Source organism: Leuresthes tenuis, unplaced genomic scaffold (assembly GCF_036924035.1).
Source record: "Leuresthes tenuis unplaced genomic scaffold, fLeuTen1.0.hap1 SCAF_7, whole genome shotgun sequence".
NCBI lineage: Eukaryota > Metazoa > Chordata > Actinopteri > Atheriniformes > Atherinopsidae > Leuresthes > Leuresthes tenuis.
The window spans coordinates 22,343,597-22,363,897 of NW_027325361.1; the positions used below are offsets into that span (position 1 = coordinate 22,343,597).

The window sequence follows — 20,301 nt, forward strand, 5'->3', positions numbered from 1 at the left end:
TATATTTTCCTGTCTCTCACAGACAGTGGAACGTTGCAGAGAATGGCGCTTTCAGTTTGAGTTTCTTCTTTAAAAATATAGCGAATTGGGATTGGACAGTGGATATGTGGTGCTTTCAGAGGTACTCGTAAATCATAACTACCAAATGTAGTGCGATAAATTGCTGCAAATGGCGGGCTTAAGTGGAATTGAAAGTGCCCGTGGCGAGATTGCGTTATTATTCGCGCCTAAGTCACCAATCATCATGTTCATTAATATTTCATTGATAAATAGTAATAACATTTAAAGGATAGATAGAAAATACGGATGCATTTTCAGCACACTAAATCAGGTCAAACTTTTAAATAATTAAATAGATACATAATTCCAATGTGTTGTTGGTACATTATCGTTAGCAGTGACCATATGGTAAGTAGCATCTTCGAGTGGTGGCACGTCCGAGCTTTTTAGAACAGCATCCAAACGTACCCACTACTGAAACGTCATTTTCCCGCAATGCGTCATCTACAGTCGACAAACCTACTCATTCTAAGAATAAACAAAACCTGATTCACGTGAACTGAGTTCCATTTGAACAATACTAAATAGATTTGGTATAGATTCGGCATTAACAGAGAATGAGCAGGTGGTCAGTGAACGTCTCATCGGCATGCCTGCTCGGACTCTGCAGGAGCTAGTTTCCGCCGCCGCCTCTCTGCACGCTGACAGAGCGGCTGTGACATACGACAGCGGGTCAGCAACTGGTGGCCGGACGTCTCTGTTGTACAGAGATTTGGCTGAACTTGCCGGGGAACTTCTTCTTCTTCTTCTTCTTCTTTGATGTTTAATGGCAGCTGGCATCCTTGGTGTTGCATATGCCGCCATCTACTGGACTAAATTTCTCTCTTTTTTTCCCTTCTTATTTCTTCTTTTCTATATTCTTTTAATTATTCCAGTATTTACCAAGAATCTTATTGTTATTCTCCTCCCTTCCTTAGACTTAGCAGATTCTACTATGTTTTTCAAATTATATTCTGTTATTCCTGCCCTCTGCAGCCCTATCTTCATTATTTCCCTCTCCCTTCCATATCTGGGACATGCTATCAACACATGTTCCACTGTTTCTTTCTCCCCACAGCTACACTGCCCAGTTGGATGTTTCCCCATTATCTTAAGTGTATTATTCAGTTTACAATGACCTATTCTTATCCTACTAATAATGACTTGTTCTGTTCTGTTCTGTCCATAACACCCTGCCTCGCCTACTATACTTTGTAATTTATATAAATGTCTTCCTTTTTCCTGATTCTTCCAATATAGATTCCACTGATTGTTTATTTCTTTCCATACTAAACTTTTCCCTTCTGTTTTTGATAATTTTACTTTCATTTCCACCACCTGTTTCTTTACTGCATCCTTAGCAGCTCTGTCTGCTTTTTCATTTCCATTTATTCCTACATGAGCTGGTACCCACATGAACACTATTTCCCTCCCCTGTTGCATTAACCTGGATGTTTTTAACTGTATTTCATATAAAATTTCCTGATGTGTTTTTGCTGTTCCGCTTTTAATACTTAAGAGTGATGAAAATGAATCGCTACATATAACTATTCTCCTATCCCTCACCCCCTCCATCCATTCAATTGCTATCAATATTGCACATAATTCTACTGCATATATACTTAAATGATCTGATGTTCTTTTTGAAATTGTCTTATTATAAATGGGAACCACCATTGCTGCTGCTGTTACTCCTGTTGCCTGTTCTTTGGACCCATCTGTATATATATACACATATTCTCTATATTTTTCCTCCACATAGTTATAAAATTCCTGTACTAGATCTGCTGTTTTATTTCTTTCCTTGATGTTCCACATGTTTAAGTCTACATTTGTTTCTTGTAGCATCCATTTTGGTATTGTTGTCCAAAGAACTGTTGGGCTGAATTCCACATGTTGTATTTTTAGTTGTTCTGCTAAACCCTCACTGACCCACCCAAAACTCGTTTTTTCCTCCTTCCCCTTTTCCCAGCACATCTCCAGAACTGTCTTTGCTGGATGTTCTTCTTTGTGTCCTTTTAAATTTATCCAGTAGTTGGCTATTAGCTGTTTTCTTCTGAGCCCTAGTGGCATTTCTCCTGCTTCAACCTGTAGTGAACATATTGGTGCTGTTTTTATTGCTCCGAGACAAGTTCTTAATGCTCTGGCTTGAATTATATCTATTTGTGAGAGTACTGATTTTGCTGCCGATCCATATCCCACACAACCGTAATCTATTCTAGACCTTATTAATGCTATGTATATATATTTTAATGCTGTAAAATCCGCACCCCACTCTAACCCAGCCAAACACCTCATAATATTCAATACTTTCTTACTTCTCTCTACAATTCCCTTCACATGCTCCCTCCATGTTAATCTAGAATCCATTATCATTCCTAAGAATCGAAAGCTGCTTACTCTCTCTAAGTTCATTCTGTACAAGTTTAACTTTTTATTTTCACTAATTTTCTTTTTTGAGAAGAACATTACTTTACTTTTCTCCACTGAAAATTTAAAACCCCACTCTTCTCCCCATTTCTCCACTTGATCTATCCCTTCCTGTAGTTTCTTAACTATGTGATCTATGTTGCCTCCCCTCTTCCATAATGCCCCATCATCTGCAAACAAAGATCTTCCCATTCCTGCTGGTATACTGTCGAATATATCGTTTATCATTATTGTAAATAGCGTTGGACTTATCACACTCCCCTGCGGTGTGCCATTCTCTACCACATAGCTCTCTGACACCTCCGACCCTATTTTAACTTGTATAACTCTTTCATTTAAAAAATCCATAGTCCAGTTAAACATGTTTCCCTCAATTCCCATTCGATGCATTTTAATTAGCAATCCCTCTCTCCACAACATGTCATATGCCTTTTCCACATCAAAAAACACTGCTGCCACTGTTTCTCTATTTACTTGTGCTTTTCTTATATCATCTTCAATGCATACTACTGGATCAATAGTGCTCCGACCTCTTCTAAACCCACTCTGATGTCTAGTTACCAATCCCCTTATTTCTATATAATACATCATTCTTTCATTTATCATTCTTTCCATTATCTTACCTATATGGGATGTTAGTGCTATGGGCCTGTAATTTATTGTCTTACTATGATCTTTCCCCGGCTTCCTACTTGCCGGGGAACTCTCACATGTTTTACTGAAGAACTGTTGTCACAGCAGTGGCGTTATCGGTCTGTTTTGCAGCGATGACTTGCTACTACCTGTTTGGATTCTGGGGTAAGTTTGAAAACTACACGCGCGAGTGCCTGCAGCAACAACGCATAAATCACACATCTGGGTGTGCTTGTTGTCAGGATCCTGGAGTGTCCTGCCGCTTATGTCCCCCTGGATCCAGAGGCTCCTGGGATTCTGTCTGCCAGAGTCATGAGACAGTGTGGCCTCAAGTACTGCGTCGTGAAGACTGACCTTTTGCAGGTTGAGCTTATTATTATTTTTTTTATTTTATGTGCACGAATAAACAAAAGCTCTGTCCAATTTTTGCAAAATTATTTCACGTCCCCATTAAGCAATTCCAGGCAGAGCTCATCAAATACGTGTCTGTGGAGGTTTGTGTGGAGCTGCCCAAGTTCAAGCTGACTCTGATGCAAGTCGAGCAGCTTCCTTTCGCTGAGCGTGAACCTGGAACTGAGCGAGCCGGAACCGAGACAGCGAGCGGTGCTGGTGTCTGTGATACGTCCGTGTTGGTAAAGGACAGAGACTTGGCGTATGTGCTGCACACATCTGGAACTACAGGCCCGCCCAAAACAGTGAAGGTCCCCCACAAATGTATACTCCCCAATATACTGCATCTGAGGTGAGTAAGAATACAGGTGTTTTTTTTTTTTATCCGTTCAAAAACCAACTGCCTTTATCTCTGCTCAGATCCCTGTTTCAGATGAGTGCAGATGATGTGGTTTTTCTTGCCTCGCCTTTAACCTTTGACCCCTCTGTGGTGGACATATTTCTGGCCTTATCATCCGGGGCCCAGCTTCTTATTGTTCCCACCGTAATCAAGAAAATTCCCAGTCGACTTGCTCAGCTGTTGTTCGAAGATCACAAAACCACCGTCCTGCAGGTCAGTGACCGTCGACCCATCAACGCTCGCTTTTAGCTGAAACGGTTTTGTCTCTTATGAGTTGGCATTTGTTTCTCAGGTCACATCCAGTCTGCTGCTGCGCTTCGGCCATCGTATTTTAAAGCGGGACGTGTTGTCTTCTGGCAGCTCGCTGCGGGTGTTGGCTCTGGGGGGAGAAGCCTGCCCGTCGCCAAGTCTGCTGAGGAGCTGGAGACACGAGGACAATAAAACCCACATCTACAACATCTACGGTGTTACTGAGGTCTCCTGCTGGGCCTGCTCTTACAAAATACCCGACGACTTTGGGACATTCCTGGATGATGAGGACAGCGTCACCTCAGGGACAATGAGAGCAACCGGAGACTGGGTGAATGTTCAGGAAGGACAGCTGTACTACCAAGGACGGAGAGACAGAATGATCAAACGTAATGGAAAAAGGCTGAGCTTGGACAGTTTACAGCAAGTAAGATGCCTTTTTCTTTGTTTTAAAAAAAAAAAATATACAACTCTAACATCGAATTTATTCTAGGTGTTTCAGAAGATTTAACTTTCTTCTGATCCTCAATCCTCGAAAAACACGATGAGAAACTCGAGCAGACTTTTCCAGATTGATGGATCCCTCTTCATCTTTGCTGTTATGCCACCGACCTGCTGCCAATCAACCACCTTTGTTTTTCTTTGTTTTTCTTATTTGTCAGCATTATGCAACTCTTCCAATATGTTTCTATCTTTACTCTGTCTTTACTTCTTTAGCACATGTCGCTGGGATCAAATTCATAATGAGCGTATGATTTTTTTTTTCTCACAGAAGTTGTTCAAATTTTCAGTTTCAATATATTTTGTTGTAAATCTGAAAATCTGGACTACTGCAGGTCTAGAATCTGAAAATGGTTGTGACTTTAGAGGTGTTCAGACAGTGGTTTTAGACACATTTTGAAATGTCAGTAATATATCCATTCAGACCTGTTGCTACATTCAATTCAATTCAATTTTATTTATATAGCGCCAGATTACAACAATTGTCATCTCAAGGCACTTAAGTAATATAGTCCAATTCAAGCCAATTGGAATTCAATTCATTGTAAGCATAATCCAATTAATTCATATAGAGCCAATTCAAAAAATTAATATCCTAGCTAAGGAAACCAACAGATTGCACCGAAACGTGTCTTCAGTCCAATCTCCCGTCCTGAGCGTGCCTGAGGCGACTGTGGAAAGGAACGACTCCCTTTTAACAGGAAGAAACCTCTGGCAGAACCAGACTCAGGAAGGGTGGCCATCCGCCTCGACCAGCTGGGGTTTGAGAAGACAGAAAAGAGGGAAAAGAGGGGGGAAAAACACCATAACGCCATTCAAAGGATATCTGTTGGAACAGGGAAACATACGTTAATAACCACAATAATGTCACATGTACATAAAATCAATTGTGAAATTAAACAGGGAGAAAAAGAGAGCAAAGTGAGGAAAGGTGTGACAGATGAGGTCCCCCAGCAGTCTTAGCCTATAGCAGCTTAACTATGGGATGTTTCAGGATTACCTGAGCCATCCCTAACTATAAACGTTATCAAAAAGGAAAGTTTTAAGCCTAATCTTAAAAGTGGAAAGGGTGTCTGCTTCCCGAACATTTACTGGCAGCTTATTCCACAAGAGAGAGGCCTGATAACTGAAGGCTCTGCCTCCCATTCTACTTTTAGAAACTCTGGGAACAACAAGTAAACCTGCAGTTTGGGAGCGAAGTGCTCTGTTAGGAAAATATCTTACAATGAGATCTTTAAGATATGATGGAGCTCGGTCATTAAGAACTTTATATGTGAGGAGAAGAATCTTAAATTCTATTCTGAATTTAACAGGGAGCCAATGAAGAGAAGCTAAAACTGGAGAAACATGATCTCTCCTGTTAGTTCTCATCAGAACTCTGGCTGCAGCATTTTGGATCAGCTGGAGGCATTTCAGAGAATATGTGGGACAGCCCAATAATAAAGAATTACAGTAGTCCAATCTTGAAGTAACAAATGCATGAACTAGTTTCTCTGCATCACCCTGAGACAGGATGTTCCTGATTTTAACAATATTACGAAGGTGAAAGAAGGCAGTCCTAGAAACCAGTTTTATATGTGCGTCAAATGATAAATTCTGGTCAAAAATAACTCAAAGGTTCCTCACTGTAGAACTAGAAGCCAGGGAAATACCATCTAGAGTAACTATATAACTAGACAATTTCTCCCTGAAGCGCTCAGGTCCAAAGAGAACAACTTCAGTTTTGTCTGAATTTAAAAGCAGACAGTTCTGAGTCATCCAGGTCTTTATGTCTTTAAGACAGGGTTGTAGTCTGACCAACCTGTAGGTTTCATCTGGTTTCATAGATAAGTACAGCTGAGTATCATCAGCATAACAATGGAAATTTATGCCATGCTGTCTGATAATGTTACCTAATGGAAGCATGTATAAAGTAAAAAGAATCGGTCCAAGCACAGAACCCTGAGGAACTCCATGACTTACTCCAACATGTGAGGAAGATTCTTCATTTACAAGAACAAACTGGAATCTATCAGATAAATATGACTTAAACCAGCCTAATGCAGTTCCTTTAATCCCAATAACATGTTCAAGTCTCTGTAACAGAATGCTGTGATCGATCGTATCAAATGCAGCACTGAGATCCAACAGGACAAGCGCAGAAACAAGTCCGCTATCAGAAGCTAACAGGAGATCATTGGTAACTTTCACCAGTGCCGTTTCTGTGCTATGATGCACTCTGAATCCTGACTGAAACTCTTCAAACAGATTATTTCTATGTAAATGATCACAAAGTTGAACTGCAACTATTTTTTCAAGAACTTTGGACAAAAAAGGGAGATTGGATATAGGTCGATAATTAGCTAACACTTCTAAATCAAGAGTAGGTTTTTTAAGTAAAGGTTTAATTACAGCAACCTTAAAAGTCTGAGGAATATATCCTATCAACAAAGACCGATTGATCAAATCCAATATGGAAGTGTCAATTAAGGGGAAAACCTCCTTGAACAGTCTGGTTGGGATTGGGTCTAACATACAAGTTGATGATTTAGAAGAGACTATTGCTGTTGTTAGCTCAGAAAGATCAACTGGACAGAAGCTGTCTAAATACAATTCAGGTTCGAAAGATACTTCTAAAGCTCCTCTACTTGATGATACATCAGTGATAATAATGGGAAGGATTCCATTAATCTTCTCTCTGATAGAAACAATTTTATTGATGAAGAATCTCATGAAATCATCACTGCTGAGAGTTAAAGGAAGACATGGCTCAACAGAGCTCGGACTCTTTGTCAGCCTGGCAACAGTGCTGAAAGAAACTTTTATTATTCTTGTGTGTATTCTTATTCTCTTCGATCAATAATGAATAATAAGCAGTTCTAGCTTTATGAAGTGCTTTCTTATACGTTATTAAACTATCTTTCCAGACTAATTGAGACTCTTCTAAATTAGAGGAACGCCACTGTTTCTCCAGCTTTCTTGCAGTCTGCTTTAACGCACGCAGCTGTGAATTATACCAAGGAGCCAACCTCTTCTGACTGATTACCTTCCTTTTCAGAGGGGCAACATTGTCCAGTGTTGTACGCATTGAAGCTGTAGTGCTGTCAACAAGAGAGTCAAGTTCTACTGGAGTAAAATGTAGGTAGCCATCCTGTGTCATATCAGCACATGGCAGTGAAGAAAAGGATGATGAAATCAACTCTTTAAATCTGGTTACAGCATTATCTGACAGACACCTTCTATATGTAGAATTCTTCTCAGAAACCGTGTAGTCAAGTAATGTAAATTCAAAAGTTATTAAAAAATGGTCAGACGACAGGGTTATGAGGGAACACTGTTAACTGTTCACTCTCAATGCCATAAGTCAGCACAAGGTCAAGGGTATGATTAAAGCAGTGAGTAGGTCTGTGAACACTTTGAGAAAATCCAATAGAGTCTAATATAGAATTAAAGTTAATATTTAGGCTGTCATTTTCAACATCTACATGAATATTAAAGTCACCCACTACAATGACTTTATCTGTACTCAGCACTAACTGGGATAAAAACTCTGAGAATTCAGACAGAAACTCAGAATAAGGGCCAGGTGGACGATACACAACAACAAACACAAGAGGTTTTTGTGATTTCCACTTTGGGTGGGAAAAACTGAGAATCAGAGATTCAAAAGAGCTAAAACTAATCTTGGGTCTAGGACTGATTAGTAACCCTGATCTGAAGATAGCTGCCACTCCTCCTCCTCTGCCTGTGGTTCTAGGAACATGAACATTTAAATAGTCAGAGGGAGTTGATTCATTAATGCTAACATGATCCTCCTGCTGCAGCCAGGTTTCTGTAAGACAAAATGTATCAATATGATGATCACAGATCAAATCATTCACTAACTCATGCTTTAGTGTTGCATCATCATTCGAAGACCTATGAACATTTTTTCTTTAAACAGTGATCAGCATTAGAGGGTAAAGTCAGTCATTTAGAATAAAAGCCAAACATTTAACTTCTGGAGATAAAGTTTTTCGAAACAACCACAGAACTGATGAATAACCAAGCAGTTGCCTGTCATTTGAAACCGCAGCAGCAGTTTGAAATACTTGTCCTCTTCCTCCAGCTAATGCTGAGTCTGCCTCAGGTGGAGGCCTGCGCCGTGGGTCTCTACGGAGGCTTTCGACTCCTCGCCTTTGTCGTGGCCTCCGCTGCGGGAGACCAGATGGCAGCGTCCGCCTCCTCATCTGTCCAGGAGCGAGCAGAACAAAGCAGCTCTGCCTCTGCTGAGCGTCAGCAGAACCTGACCCTCTCTGTCGAACGCCACCTGGAGGAGGCAGGCGGGGCAGATGGAGACCTAAAGAGGCTCATTCTGAACCAGCTGTCTCTGCTGCTGCCCTCTCATGGAATTCCCGACACGCTGGTGCTCGTCCCGGCCCTTTGTCTGACTCCTCACGGTGAGCGTCGGACGCACGCTCACTCCTGAGGAGAACGCGCAGCTCGGTCAGTTACCGTTCTAACCGTTTGGTTTTTACAGGCAAAGCAGACATGGAGGCACTGATGAGAGTATATGAAAGACAGAGAGAGTGTTTAGAGTCCTCACAGGGAGATCCAAGCAAACTAAAGCAAACTCTTCGGGCTTTGTGGCAGGTATTTCCACTTTTGATAACCCAGTTTGAATAGCTTGATAAAACGTAATGCTTTAGCTTAGAATGTTACTTGTTAGGTTAGGTTTATTATAAGGAACAAGCTGGTTGGTTGGGATTGTTAGACAGATGAGTAAAATAATGCCTGAAAATGTACTTTTCTTTTAGGCTTTTGTAATCTACAGAATACATTTAAATGGGTTTTTCTTACAATCTTCTATAGTGCATATGCGCTACCTTGCCTGAAATGTAGTGCCTCTGCTCAAATCAGAAGTTCTTACAAAACATATTGGATTTAATAACCATCAATGTGAAAAGGCAGTTGCATCATACACTACAGTCAGCAGAGTTTTTGATTGTCTTTCATTTACAATTGAAGTTTAAAATATTTTTGAATGAATGCACATTTTCATCTTACAGACTGGCAAACATCACACTTTGGGACATTAATAGTACAAATAATTTATCTGATCAGCAGAAAAAAGAAAAAGAAAATCACTGTTCATATTCCATTAACTGAAAAACTCTCCTGGACAGGTTCACATCAGGGTGGCATCACCACCCATCAAGTTCCCCTGCTACATGGGCATCAACATTCCAACAAAAGAGGAGCTCATTGCCAACAAGCCAGAGTTTAAGGACATCGCTGGTTATATTGGTAAGGCCTAATGTACAATAAGGTCCTAATGGCAGCGTGATCTACTGTATATCTTTGTTAACATAAACACTGTCGTGTAGGTGCTGACAGTGTTGAGTATCTAACTGTGGAGGGCCTCGTATCAGCTGTTCAGGAGGGGATAACTTCTCTCCAAGAGAAGGAGAAGATCAGCTCCCATAACAAATCCAGTGGGAGAGTGGGCCACTGCACTGCCTGCCTGACTGGGAAATATCCAGTGGAGCTGGAGTGGTAACACTACAACCAACTATAGCTACAGCACTGTGAAGAAGTACCTCAGTACTGCACTACAGCACAGTACAGTCATCCCTCAGCTCAGAACTTTTAATCAGTGCTTGAAAATGGGGCTCATTCTACTGTAGTGGCAGAGCTTTGCAGCACTGTACTCTGGGGGTGTTTTTTTTTTAACATTCTGATGTCACTGGATGGTGTGATTCGAGGCACTTTTCTTAGCAAACCAAAATACCTTTGTTTTGCATGTCTTTGTGAGGTTACACCGTAAATGTATTGTATGTAAAAACTAAAACTAGCCTCATGTCTTCATGTGTAATCCAAGCATCCAGAGCATTAGATGGAATGTTCCATGTCAGAAACGCACACAAGAATAGTGACCAAAAAGTGAAATAACCTTTATTTTTCCTTGTTTACTTAACATTGATTGAATCTGTTGGATATTCTTTTCTCTGGAAGGAAAATGTAATAAACAGAATGCAACGAAAACATGTATTCAAAACCTGTTTTTTTTCATACAGAGAACTATTTACACCGATGAACAGGAAGCTGGATTAACTTTAAACAACAATACACTACAGCATGAATCTAAAATTGAGTCAAAAAGCCATTATTGGTGCCGTTGTAAAATACTTCTTAAAACTCCAGTTTTCCTCATTGAAACCTGTTGAACAGTTGTGGGTTTGTTCTGGTTGTTCTCTTCGTGTCCAACATCTGTTCATGGAGAAGAAAAGTGGGTGATTAAAGGAACACAAGAGCTGCAAGGACTGAGAAATAGTGTGCTTAGGAATCAGCTAGAATTACCTGGGGAATAAGGGAATAACCATCGCCCATTCAATTCTCAAGTGAACTTCCTGTAAAACAAAGCACAAACTTTTTTTCTACAACAAGTGCTGACCCAACACATTGGTGCACTGCCTGATGTGTCTTAAATACGGAGTAGTGTATAATGTGCTTACACAGGCCAGAAAAATCAGCTGCAGATCCAGGCCGGTGCCGACTCATCCAGGCTTCCTGAAGCGCTGCAGGCCGCTGGGTTCCGCGCTTGCTTGGGCTGTACGTTAGGCCTAAGTGAGGTAGCCCAGGCGGAGAAGGACAGTCCCTCAGCATCTCTCTCCTGTGGCGTTTGGACCCTGGGGAGTATGTGCAGTACTCCTCCCTGGAACGTTTGGTCTGGGGCTCACCCTCCCATCCCAGCTCCCTGTGGCGTTTGGACCCTGGGGAGTATGTGCAGTACTCCTCCCTGGAACATTTGGTCTGGGGCTCACCCTCCCATCCCAGCTCCCTGTGGCGTTTCCTCAGAACGGAACGGTGAGGCGACAAGGCCAGAGCCGCAAGATCCGAGGAAGAGTGGCCCCTGGTGGCTTTAGAGCTTCTCGCACAGAGACGGCAGGGAGGGCCATTAAAGAAAGTCGACTTGTTCTGGCATGCAAACTTGTGGTAAAGTTTCATGAAGTCTTCGTCAACTTTCTTTGGCGAGTAAGAGGTGGAGCGCGATGCCAGCGAGGAATCAAAGGAGAGGTGTTGTCCGAGTCTGTGATGGCCATCTGCTGCCCTGGCTGCTACTGGAGAGCGAGACTGAGGCTGCAAAGACTGATGGAAGTCTTGAGGGTAAAGCATCCTTAGCGGCCTCTGAGGGGAGGGGGGCAGAGACACGGACAGCGATCGAAGCCTCATTGGCTCTCGGGAACAGCGGTCCATGGAATATTCTTTGGGGCTTCTGGAAGGCGATCTACTGAGGCTGGTCATCACTCTTGCTTTGAAAGGACTCTGCCTGAGAGGGGAGCTGTAGATACCGAGTCTTTCTCTTACAGCAGGGGTCTCCGTTGCAGATGTGGAGCAGCCTGAGCGCTGTTGTAAAAGTGACGGCCCGGAAGGCCTTTTAAGTCTGAAGGGTGGATCCTCGGATGCTTCAGGAGCGACACGGCGAGGTTGTGGAGGCCTGGCAGTGTAAATGGACACATGCTCTCCCAGCTGGGCCAGTTTGGGTGGGGACAGCTGACCCACACTGAAGGATTCATTCAGTGAGATTTCTTTAGGTTTAAAGGTATCAGAGAAGTCCATTACGAGGATGGGATGGGGCCGCTCTCTTCTGAGCGAGCCTCTCTCCTTACCAGCAGACTGCGGCTGCGTTTGCCTGTCGTTCAAACCGGTCACTGCCTGATAGGCAGAACGAGGGGTTGTTTCAGCCCCGACGAGCTGCCTTTTCACAGGGCTGCTGGAGCACTCCCTGAGCAGCGAGCAGCTCATCTTTTTCGGGTAGCAGTTAGCGTGTCTCAGCGGAACATCGAAGGTGCTGTTGAGATTGCTTCTTTTTGACTGCTGCCGCCACCTGCGGTACCTCCTCAGCACCGAGTCGGCGGCCACAGAGATATTCTGCCGATGCCAAGCTCTCTCTATTCGACTAACCATGCTGGGGTAGAGCTCCACCAAGGAACTGCCGTTACTACACAGAGACATTTGCAGGTCTTCGTCCTGGTCCTCTGGCTGGAGTTCACTCTCAGAAAAGCTTTTCAAACTCGCTTCCAATGAACCAACAGTTCCCTCTGTGGAGTTAAATGGAGAAAATAAAAGTCAGACATGTTTTTCTTGGCAATAGTTGCTCAAAAAGATCAACTTCTTTCGTGCCCTTACCGTGATCATCCATTGGAAACTGGACGGTGGAGCCACAAGTCTCATCTCCTCCATCCTCTTTATGAGAGAAGTCCAACTGTTGAAAATACACCACGATTACTTTAAGCTACATTATTCAGTGCAGAAGTGTTTGATAAATGTAGGTATATGCACCTGAGAGTCTCCTGTAATGTCCTGTGCTGTGGAAGAAAGGTTACAGAGATTAATGTAGACAAAACCGAAGTGCAGCACAAAGACGTATGCTTATTTTTTGCTAGACCCTTACCATTTAATGACACCTCGCTCAAATCTGCCAGGCTCTGAAGAGAAGATACGTGCGATTAAATCACATATACATTGATGCAAAGGGTATTCAGTGTCTGAATTTACTGGCAGTCACTAAGTTTGTGTACATGATTGCATAAGAAGAGGATAGCAACCCAAACCTTGGACTGTAGTGTGTTCAGCCTTCTTTTGGACAAGTTGATGTAGTGTTGAAGTGCTTCGCCACGAAAGAAAGACAGAAAAGATACTGCAATTAGTCAAGGAAACAAAAATAGTGCAGGAGCAAAATTTATTTTCTATTACTCCGTGCTCTTCCATTCGTGTCAATGTTTCATTCTCTCAGCTGTCAAATGGGTTTATTCAACCATAGCAAACCAACAAATAATGTTTATGAAACTAAAGACTTTTTTTAAAAAAAGACACTGAATGGGACAAATATGCAGCATTTCTTCTCATTTCAGTTGGTTGGCAGGCAGTAACAGTGAGTTACCAGTAGATGGCGTCACATAACACATTCAAATATACAGAAGTCGATAAGAATGGTACCTTATATTTCTTGTGCTCATCCTTTCACTTTATGCAATTCAGTTACATAGCGGTTAATTTCACGACTGTCCGATATGAATTAGCATCGCTGTAAAGTTATTTGTTCACGTAACATTACAAACTGTTTTTATAAATACTTACAATGACGGAAAGAAACGACGTTGTTTGTTTGTTTTTATTAAAAACTTACTGTCATGTTTTACACTGCAAAGGTCCACCTCTATCAACCCGTCTTGGTTCTGAAGACTTGAATACTGTTGAAAAAAAATCGCAGAGGTTAGCAAACTCGCAGAGCTTCCCTTAAGCTAACGCTATCTAATTCTGTCGAGTCGCGTTAACATGAACAAACCTTGTCTATGATTCGATCCAGTGATCTTTTAAAGTTGAGGCTATTTTCATACAAACGTTTTTTTTCGACCTGCTCCATTTTCGTATGAAAAGTATATTTTCCTGTCTCTCACAGACAGTGGAACGTTGCAGAGAATGGCGCTTTCAGTTTGAGTTTCTTCTTTAAAAATATAGCGAATTGGGATTGGACAGTGGATATGTGGTGCTTTCAGAGGTACTCGTAAATCATAACTACCTAATGTAGTGCGATAAATTGCTGCAAATGGCGGGCTTAAGTGGAATTGAAAGTGCCCGTGGCGAGATTGCGTTATTATTCGCGCCTAAGTCACCAATCATCATGTTCATTAATATTTCATTGATAAATAGTAATGACATTTAAAGGATAGATAGAAAATACGGATGCATTTTCAGCACACTAAATCAGGTCAAACTTTTAAATAATTAAATAGATACATAATTCCAATGTGTTGTTGGTACATTATCGTTAGCTGTGACCATATGGTAAGTAGCATCTTCGAGTGATGGCACGTCCGAGCTTTTTAGAACAGCATCCAAACGTACCCACTACTGAAACGTCATTTTCCCGCAATGCGTCATCTACAGTCGACAAACCTACTCATTCTAAGAATAAACAAAACCTGATTCACGTGAACTGAGTTCCATTTGAACAATACTAAATAGATTTGGTATAGATTCGGCATTAACAGAGAATGAGCAGGTGGTCAGTGAACGTCTCATCGGCATGCCTGCTCGGACTCTGCAGGAGCTAGTTTCCGCCGCCGCCTCTCTGCACGCTGACAGAGCGGCTGTGACATACGACAGCGGGTCAGCAACTGGTGGCCGGACGTCTCTGTTGTACAGAGATTTGGCTGAACTTGCCGGGGAACTCTCACATGTTTTACTGAAGAACTGTTGTCACAGCAGTGGCGTTATCGGTCTGTTTTGCAGCGATGACTTGCTACTACCTGTTTGGATTCTGGGGTAAGTTTGAAAACCACACGCGCGAGTGCCTGCAGCAACAACGCATAAATCACACATCTGGGTGTGCTTGTTGTCAGGATCCTGGAGTGTCCTGCCGCTTATGTCCCCCTGGATCCAGAGGCTCCTGGGATTCTGTCTGCCAGAGTCATGAGACAGTGTGGCCTCAAGTACTGCGTCGTGAAGACTGACCTTTTGCAGGTTGAGCTTATTATTATTTTTTTATTTTATGTGCACGAATAAACAAAAGCTCTGTCCAATTTTTGCAAAATTATTTCACGTCCCCATTAAGCAATTCCAGGCAGAGCTCATCAAATACGTGTCTGTGGAGGTTTGTGTGGAGCTGCCCAAGTTCAAGCTGACTCTGATGCAAGTTGAGCAGCTTCCTTTCGCTGAGCGTGAACCTGGAACTGAGCGAGCCGGAACCGAGACAGCGAGCGGTGCTGGTGTCTGTGATACGTCCGTGTTGGTAAAGGACAGAGACTTGGCGTATGTGCTGCACACATCTGGAACTACAGGCCCGCCCAAAACAGTGAAGGTCCCCCACAAATGTATACTCCCCAATATACTGCATCTGAGGTGAGTAAGGATACAGGTGTTTTTTTTTTTTTTATCCGATTGCTGTGCATCTGTTCAAAAACCAACTGCCTTTATCTCTGCTCAGATCCCTGTTTCAGATGAGTGCAGATGATGTGGTTTTTCTTGCCTCGCCTTTAACCTTTGACCCCTCTGTGGTGGACATATTTCTGGCCTTATCATCCGGGGCCCAGCTTCTTATTGTTCCCACCGTAATCAAGAAAATTCCCAGTCGACTTGCTCAGCTGTTGTTCGAAGATCACAAAACCACCGTCCTGCAGGTCAGTGACCGTCGACCCATCAACGCTCGCTTTCAGCTGAAACGGTTTTGTCTCTATGAGTTGGCATTTTTTTCTCAGGTCACACCCAGTCTGCTGCTGCGCTTCGGCCATCGTATTTTAAAGCGGGACGTGTTGTCTTCTGGCAGCTCGCTGCGGGTGTTGGCTCTGGGGGGAGAAGCCTGCCCGTCGCCAAGTCTGCTGAGGAGCTGGAGACACGAGGACAATAAAACCCACATCTACAACATCTACGGTGTTACTGAGGTCTCCTGCTGGGCCTGCTCTTACAAAATACCCGACGCTCTGCTGCAGTCCAGCAATGTGTGAGTGTTTGAAAAGTTTCCGAATGTTTCTGGTTGATTTGGAGTATTCTGCAGGTATTAAAGATTGCAGACCTTGCAGCACGGCGTCTCCTGTGCCTCTCGGGACTCCACTGATGGACACGATGGTGGAAGTGAGGGATGAACGGGGCTGCTTGGTCACAGAGGGGGAAGGACAGGTGTTCATAGGTGGGAAAGATTTTGAAGAGTACACCACAGGTGAATTACTCTGAGTTGAACAAAGTCCATACAGATCCATATGGCTTTTTGCACAGGGGGAGAGAACAGGGTGTGTCTCCTGGATGATGAGGACAGCGTCACCTCAGGGACAATGAGAGCAACCGGAGACTGGGTGAATGTTCAGGAAGGACAGCTGTACTACCAAGGACGGAGAGACAGAATGATCAAACGTAATGGAAAAAGGCTGAGCTTGGACAGTTTACAGCAAGTAAGATGCCTTTTTCTTTGTGTTTTAAAAAAAATATATATATTCGACTCTAACATCGAATTTATTCTAGATGTTTCAGAAGATTTAACTTTCTTCTGATCCTCAATCCTCGAAAAGCACGATGAGAAACTCGAGCAGACTTTTCCAGATTGATGGATCCCTCTTCATCTTTGCTGTTATGCCACCGACCTGCTGCCAATCAACCACCTTTGTTTTTCTTTGTTTTTCTTATTTGTCAGCATTATGCAACTCTTCCAATATGTTTCTATCTTTACTCTGTCTTTACTTCTTTAGCACATGTCGCTGGGATCAAATTCATAATGAGCGTATGATTTTTTTTTTCTCACAGAAGTTGTTCAAATTTTCAGTTTCAATATATTTTGTTGTAAATCTGAAAATCTGGACTACTGCAGGTCTAGAATCTGAAAATGGTTGTGACTTTAGAGGTGTTCAGACAGTGGTTTTAGACACATTTTGAAATGTCAGTAATATATCCATTCAGACCTGTTGCTACATACTCATGCTTTAGTGTTGCATCATCATTCGAAGACCTATGAACATTTTTTCTTTAAACAGTGATCAGCATTAGAGGGTAAAGTCAGTCATTTAGAATAAAAGCCAAACATTTAACTTCTGGAGATACATTTTTTCGAAACAACCACAGAACTGATGAAAAACCAAGCAGTTGCCTGTCATTTGAAACCGCAGCAGCAGTTTGAAATACTTGTCCTCTTCCTCCAGCTAATGCTGAGTCTGCCTCAGGTGGAGGCCTGCGCCGTGGGTCTCTACGGAGGCTTTCGACTCCTCGCCTTTGTCGTGGCCTCCGCTGCGGGAGACCAGATGGCAGCGTCCGCCTCCTCATCTGTCCAGGAGCGAGCAGAACAAAGCAGCTCTGCCTCTGCTGAGCGTCAGCAGAACCTGACCCTCTCTGTCGAACGCCACCTGGAGGAGGCAGGCGGGGCAGATGGAGACCTAAAGAGGCTCATTCTGAACCAGCTGTCTCTGCTGCTGCCCTCTCATGGAATTCCCGACACGCTGGTGCTCGTCCCGGCCCTTTGTCTGACTCCTCACGGTGAGCGTCGGACGCACGCTCACTCCTGAGGAGAACGCGCAGCCCGGTCAGTTACCGTTCTAACCGTTTGTTTTTTTACAGGCAAAGCAGACATGGAGGCACTGATGAGAGTATATGAAAGACAGAGAGAGTGTTTAGAGTCCTCACAGGGAGATCCAAGCAAACTAAAGCAAACTCTTCAGGCTTTGTGGCAGGTATTTCCACTTTTATTGTCACTTTTGATTATTTCAGAAAGTGAAGTGAATAAAAGAATAAAAATGAAACCATCTATCAACAGGACACATTAGGTCTTGCTGCAGATGCGATCATTGATGAGAAATCCCAGTTCCTGTTCAGCGGGGGAGATTCTCTGAAGGCGCTGCGTCTCTGTGAAGACATCATCACCGCCGTTGGAGTGACCTCACAGGAGCTTTTGGAGGTCATACTTGACGGGACCTTCTCAGACGTACTGCGCCATGTAACACTTGTGCTGCCGGGTCAGAACAACCCTTCATCGCCGAATGAAGCCAGGAAACGGCCCGCTGATCCTCCCTCTGTGGTTCTTGCAAAGAGAGAACGCAAAGCAGCCGAGACGCTGCAGGTGGAGAAACGTGCCGTCACGGTGGTAAAAAGAGCGGGTGAGGTGATACAGATGAACATCGGGAAGTCAGACGTGACAAGAAGGCTGCAGGACGACAGACTCCGAATGAAGGATTGGAGCAGAGATGCTGATGTGGGCCTCAGTCTGAGCTGGTCCTCAGACACTGGCAGATGTGTGGACGCCTCTCCGGTGCTTCTAGTGCAAGATAGAGCAGATAAGGGATCTGATGTGGCCACAGCAACGGTGTTCGTCGGCTCACACTCCCACAGGTTGCAGGCTTTGGACCTGGTCACAGGGAGTCTTCGGTGGGAGCGAGTTCTTGGGGACAGAATCGAGGCCTCGGCTGCCGTATCTCACTGCGGTACCCTCGTTGCTGTGGGTCAGTATCGGCTCTCATTGTTCCTACTGAAACATTTGACACTTTATCCGACTTTTTAGATTAATTTCTGTGAGTTCTTTCGAAGGTTGTTACGACGGGTGTGTATATTTCTTGTGCGCTGAATCTGGAGAGACACAGTGGAAGTTCGAGACAGGGGACGCGGTGAAGAGCTGCCCTGCAGTGGATCCTCTCACTGGTCTGGTGATGGTCGGCTCACACGACGGGCATGTTTACGCCCTGAACCCACAGGTGAGTGTTTGTCATGCAGGTCTGGCACAGCAAACAGGAAAACTCACATATTTGTGCCGACATCAGACTTTCTTTTCATTTAGATCATTTAAGACGTGCGTGCTGTGTTTTCAGGCTCGACGGTGTGTTTGGAAGCGTCACTGTGGGGGCGGCGCTGTCTTTTCTTCTCCAGGCCTCAACGCGTCGCACCGGCAGCTGTACGTGGCATCACTGGGAGGACGCCTGCTGTCCCTCAACCCGGTGAGTGGACGGCATTTTGCCAGAGGTCTCAATCACTGAGCATGAGCGCCATCACTTCAAAGTAAATATTTTTGTGATTGCTTCGATTGACAGCTGAGAGCCAAGTGAATATAAGCTGAAAATAGTCATTGACAGACGCTTGAAGAACACCAAAGAAAATAAACTGTTTGATTCACAAGTGTTGCTCTTTCGCAGGACAATGGAGAGGTGTTGTGGTCTCACTCTAGAGACGCACCTTTCTTCTCGTCACCAAACTGTTCCCGTGGTCACGTTGTGATCGGGTCAGTGGATGGAAACATCTGCTCCTTCAGTGACACGGGGAAACTGGTAAGAGGCAGGGCTCAGACTGTTGCTCTTTTGTTTTTACATCTTTAACACAGTGTTTTACCACTTTTGTTTCCTGACCCGTCACTAAAAAAAAATAAATGTAAATGCATGGTAAATATCAATTAAGATTGGGCATAGGCGGGCAGAATTTTGGGCTTGTTGAAATTTGTGTGAACATCCCTCAATGTTTCTGCCAGGTCATTTATCCAAAGATGCAAACAAAATGCTCTGTTCTTGGAGATCAGGACATATGTACCTAAGAGAGATGGACCCGACGCCTCAGAAAACAGGGACCGAAATATGTCCTTTAGAAACTGAATTAGCACAGTTGTAAACACTGCACTAATAGACTTTTGTGTTTCTCTGCAGCTGTGGCAGTTTTTAACAGAGGGGCCAGTCTTCTCGTCTCCGTGCCTCATACCAGAACAGCAGAGGCTTCTGTGCGGATCACATGACGGTCGCCTGTACTGTCTGGACTGTGCAGATGGCTCTTTAGTTTGGACTTTTCAGACCACAGGCAAGGTGTACTCCTCTCCCTGTGTGTTTGATGGCTCTGTTGTAGGCAGGAGGGGGGCTCTGGTGGGCCTGGCCTCCACCGATGGCACGGTCTGGATCCTGGATGCACGAGATGGACAAGTGCTCACTACACTCGCTCTACCTGGCGAGCTGTTTTCATCCCCGGTGGTGTGGGAACGGTCTCTCGTAATTGGATGCCGCAATGATTATGTGTATTGTTTAAACCTGGCTGTCAAAAAGAAGACTTTAAAGGACTGAATGTGCTTCTGCGCCGATTTTTATAGAATAAACACAGTTTCGGTGTCAGAGGAGTGAGGGTGCTTGGGGAAAAATAATTTTATTTAAGATCTAGAGCAGGGAAATAATGAGCACTCGCTTCTGTGGTTCAGA

General features: G+C 43.6%; 3 protein-coding genes across 3 annotated transcripts; 2 read left to right on the forward strand and 1 right to left on the reverse strand.

Moving 5' to 3' along the window:
• Positions 1 to 9,675: 9,675 nt before the first annotated feature.
• On the forward strand, positions 9,676 to 10,634 carry LOC140311349 (amidophosphoribosyltransferase-like). The gene is made up of 2 exons (XM_072388728.1): positions 9,676 to 9,907; positions 9,988 to 10,634. The coding sequence occupies exons 1-2, from the start codon at positions 9,832 to 9,834 to the stop codon at positions 10,158 to 10,160; spliced, it is 249 nt and encodes an 82-aa protein (XP_072244829.1). The 5' UTR covers positions 9,676 to 9,831; the 3' UTR covers positions 10,161 to 10,634.
• A 110-nt stretch (positions 10,635 to 10,744) lies between these two features.
• Positions 10,745 to 14,027, reverse strand: LOC140312447 (uncharacterized). Its single transcript, XM_072390284.1, has 6 exons — positions 13,950 to 14,027; positions 13,804 to 13,854; positions 12,791 to 12,866; positions 11,116 to 12,702; positions 10,961 to 11,010; positions 10,745 to 10,870 (listed from the first exon to the last, which is right to left on the reverse strand). Coding segments are annotated over exons 1-5 (1,794 nt in total). The 3' UTR covers positions 10,745 to 10,870; positions 10,961 to 11,008.
• A 519-nt stretch (positions 14,028 to 14,546) lies between these two features.
• Positions 14,547 to 20,217, forward strand: aasdh (aminoadipate-semialdehyde dehydrogenase). The gene is made up of 14 exons (XM_072389943.1): positions 14,547 to 14,929; positions 15,007 to 15,127; positions 15,219 to 15,505; positions 15,591 to 15,783; positions 15,862 to 16,103; positions 16,183 to 16,289; positions 16,376 to 16,548; positions 17,290 to 17,620; positions 17,702 to 17,814; positions 17,898 to 18,579; positions 18,665 to 18,828; positions 18,943 to 19,068; positions 19,264 to 19,395; positions 19,765 to 20,217. Exons 1-14 carry the CDS (start codon positions 14,691 to 14,693, stop codon positions 20,167 to 20,169), a joined length of 3,315 nt encoding a protein of 1,104 aa, XP_072246044.1. The 5' UTR covers positions 14,547 to 14,690; the 3' UTR covers positions 20,170 to 20,217.
• Positions 20,218 to 20,301: the final 84 nt, after the last annotated feature.

Coding starts and splice junctions, on each gene's coding strand:
- aasdh (XM_072389943.1), top strand. CDS start 14,691: ATGCCTGCTCGGACTCTGCAGGAGCTAGTTTCCGCCGCCGCCTCTCTG. Junction 16,104..16,182: donor CTGCTGCAGTCCAGCAATGT/GTGAGTGTTTGA, acceptor CAGACCTTGCAG/CACGGCGTCTCCTGTGCCTC. Junction 19,396..19,764: donor TCAGTGACACGGGGAAACTG/GTAAGAGGCAGG, acceptor GTTTCTCTGCAG/CTGTGGCAGTTTTTAACAGA.
- LOC140311349 (XM_072388728.1), top strand. CDS start 9,832: ATGGGCATCAACATTCCAACAAAAGAGGAGCTCATTGCCAACAAGCCA. Junction 9,908..9,987: donor GGACATCGCTGGTTATATTG/GTAAGGCCTAAT, acceptor ACTGTCGTGTAG/GTGCTGACAGTGTTGAGTAT.
- LOC140312447 (XM_072390284.1), bottom strand. CDS start 14,027: ATGGAGCAGGTCGAAAAAAAACGTTTGTATGAAAATAGCCTCAACTTT. Junction 13,855..13,949: donor TGGATCGAATCATAGACAAG/GTTTGTTCATGT, acceptor TTTTTTCAACAG/TATTCAAGTCTTCAGAACCA. Junction 12,867..13,803: donor TAGAGGTGGACCTTTGCAGT/GTAAAACATGAC, acceptor TATTTTCAACAG/TTGGACTTCTCTCATAAAGA.